At 59.7% G+C, this 3,156-nt stretch overlaps 1 protein-coding gene across 1 annotated transcript in view; it reads right to left on the minus strand.

The window, feature by feature from the left end:
* Positions 1-469: 469 nt before the first annotated feature.
* The window catches only part of KLF16 (KLF transcription factor 16), a 17,870-nt gene continuing 15,183 nt past the window's right edge, over positions 470-3,156 (minus strand). The window contains exon 2 of the mRNA XM_019657342.1: positions 470-2,760. Within this exon, the coding sequence (XP_019512887.1) occupies positions 2,459-2,760 (302 nt within the window). The 3' untranslated portion in view covers positions 470-2,458. The remainder of the gene's footprint in view (positions 2,761-3,156) is intronic.

Raw genomic sequence — 3,156 nt, forward strand, 5'->3', positions numbered from 1 at the left:
TGGGACAGATCCGCAGCCATGGGGGGAACAGGGCCGNTTCCGGGGAGGAGCCCAGTCGCTCCAGCCAGCGGCATCAGGGGCACGGGATCCCCCAACAGCCTGACCCCCCTCCCACACGGTGGAAAGGAGCAGGCGGCAGACACCCCCTAGAGCCAAGTCACTGCGCCACAGCCTCGGTTGCCAGGGAACGGGGCAGGAAGGCGGGCGGGGGGCGCAGCTGCGCGAGGTGTGGGTGACACAGGGCAACAGTGGGCGTTGCTACGGGAGGCATTATTTTGTGTCCCAGCCACTGTGGACTTACCAAGAACCCCACCAGGTCCATGCATTCACTAGCTCACTGCCTCAGGTTTCCCAGGTTGGTGACCTTGGAGCTACACGGGCAAGCAGGACAGAAGGGCTCAGAAGACCCACCGCCCACCCACTGGGGGCCCGCAATGGGGAAAAAAACCACACAGGCACTAAATGGGGGTTAAAAAAGAGCTTGTTTAATTAAATACAAGGATGAGGCCAGGCAGGGGGGAGGGCACCACCCCAAAGCACGAGTCCCTAAGGGCCCTACCCTTAAGAGACAACAGCTTAGTGGCTGGAACCAGGTCCCAATTAACCACCGGTCCCTTGGGGCATAAGGGTGCAGGTCTCTCTAGGCCGCTGGAGAGACCCAGATAGAGTTCTCAGCCTCCTGAGCCCTGGGTCCAGCAGACCACCTCCCACCAACAGACACCTGGCCAGGTCTGTGACGACCAAGATGATGTCCACACCAACACAAGGATGATCGGGGCCTGCTCCCTGCTGCCCCCCCAGACAAAGGCACCTCACTACCTCTGAGAAGAAGGATTGAGGGCAGATGGACCAGGCCAGCAAGGTCCAGCCCAGACGTGGGAACCAAAGACCTTCCCCAGCCCAGCTCCAAAAGGGCTTCCCACCCCCTCCCCAGGACCCCAGGCACCTGTCCCTGGATCCTGCCAGGCTGGGTTGGGGTCTGAGTCCACTGCAATGCCACCCAAACCACCCAGCCCCCAATTAGGGGGCTCTGGAACACACAGGGGTACTACAAACCTTCAGCCAACGGTGGAGGAATAGGCCCTTTAGGATCTAGGGACACAGAGCCTGGGTCCCTTCCCACCTCAGGGCAGGGATCTTCAGTTTCTGTCCAAAATGAAATCCAACAAACTCCAACAGGAGAGGACGAGGCACTCCCCACCCTAAATTCAGATCATGCGGTCCCACACTCCACACCCCCTGAGGACAACGGACCACCCACAGGCCCGGATCAAGAAAGGGATTGGCGCCTGAAAAAATATTCTACCCGGTCCAAAAAAAACGAGCTATTCCCAGGAGGTTCGGGGCCAGTCCTCCTGCCTCAGGTCTGCATGGGTAGGACGTCAACTGCTGGTCCGGGCCACCCCCGGGGACATGCAGAGCCAGGAGCAGGATGGAGCCAGGGCTCCCACCTCCACTTGCAGGTTGCTGAGAGGTGTATTTCGCCCAGTGGCTGTCTGGTCCCTAAGGGGAGGGGATGATTGTCACATGATGCTGTGGAAAGGCTAGTCAGGGACCCTACCCCTGCATGAGTGGGTCTGGCACCAGACTCCCTGCCCCATCTTTCTCACTCACACACACACCCATGGGGGCAGCGAGGCCCCCCATCCAGCAGACACAGGAAAATAAATAAGCCAGCATTCATTCTATCCCAGTATCAGCCCCCCCTCAAAGTGAGTCAAACACTCTTTGGAAAAACCCTGGTTCCTCCCCCTCCCTCCCCCATCTCAGAAGCAAAACCTAGACCGTAAGGAAACCTTTCCCCTCCCCTCCTGTTCCCACGGCTATGGGGCCTACAGGTCCCTCCGTGGGTGAGCAGTGGGGCAGAACCCATGGACACCTGAGATTGAGTACCCGAATGGGGGTGGCCGGGCCACACCCCGTTTCCCTGAACATCTCCAATGGCTTTCGGTAGGGTGAGGGGCCAGGGCAGGTGGGGATGGGGACAGGTGGGACCTCAGGCACCCCTGGTTCCTCTATGGCTCTGTGTACACTTCATCTCAACCTGGAGAGAAAGACCTGGAGGCCGAGTCCAAGCACTAGGGAGGGGGTGCCTTTCCCAGGCTGCCCCCCCCCAAGGCCCACACACACCCCTAAAGCAAGGAAGTGGCAAAGGGGGGAAGAGAACACCTGCAGGCGACCCCCGCCCCTGGAGTCCCAGTTTAACAGATGGGAAGAATTATTAGTCATGGCTATTTACAGACATGGGTCCCAGCCACCCCTCCTGAGGGCCGCTTCAAAGGTCCAGGTGACCCCAGTCCAGTCTCAGACCCCCACTATGCTTTCTTGGAGGGGGAATGGGCATCTTAAGGCCCTCAGAGGAATGCTGGAAGGGGCCAGGTGGCTTTTAGTCTGTGCCCACCCTGGGGCCTGGACAGCAGGCCTGTTGCTGGTGCTCCAAGCGGGGCTGGACTGGGCCCTACAGGCCAGCAGGGGCCGGGCTGGGCACAGGGCTGGGTGCTGGGCTGCCAGCCAGGCTGCAGGGCAGCGAGTCGCTGGGCGAGGTGCTGCGAGCACCGGGGCGCCGGAGCAGTTCCGGGCGGAAGCCAGGGTGGCGGCGTGCGTGCTTGGTCAGGTGGTCGCTGCGAGTGAAGCGCTTGGAGCAGAGCGGGCAGGGAAAGCGCTTCTCCCCCGTGTGCGTCCGGTGGTGGCGGGCCAACTCGTCAGAGCGCGCAAACTTCTTGTCGCAGCCTGGCCAGTCACAGGCAAAGGGGCGCTCTCCTGGACGGAGGAGGCAGAGGACAAAGAGAAAGCAGTGGTCAGTGGGGCAGAGGTTGAGGGACAGGGAGAGGGGAATGTCCCATTAGAGCCAATGCATCACAGGCACTTGTCTCACCTCCCACCCTCGTTCTAGAGCCTGGATTCTGGGTGTAAATTTAAAACATGTACATGTGCAAAAATAAATGGACCTCTGCTCATTTAATGAACTCATAATGAATATCCTCGCCCTTGACTTCTGAGGAACTTGTATTAATTACACAGGAGTGAGCACTTTCCGTTGGTTAAAAGTATAACCAACGTGGGCCGGCCGAGTGGCGCGATGGTTAAGAACTCGCTTGGGATGCCAGAGGGCCCCGGTTCGGATCCCACATATGAGGGCCAGTGACACTGCCCTCT

Source organism: Hipposideros armiger, unplaced genomic scaffold (genome assembly GCF_001890085.2).
Source record: "Hipposideros armiger isolate ML-2016 unplaced genomic scaffold, ASM189008v1 scaffold_275, whole genome shotgun sequence".
Classification (NCBI taxonomy): Eukaryota; Metazoa; Chordata; class Mammalia; order Chiroptera; family Hipposideridae; genus Hipposideros; species Hipposideros armiger.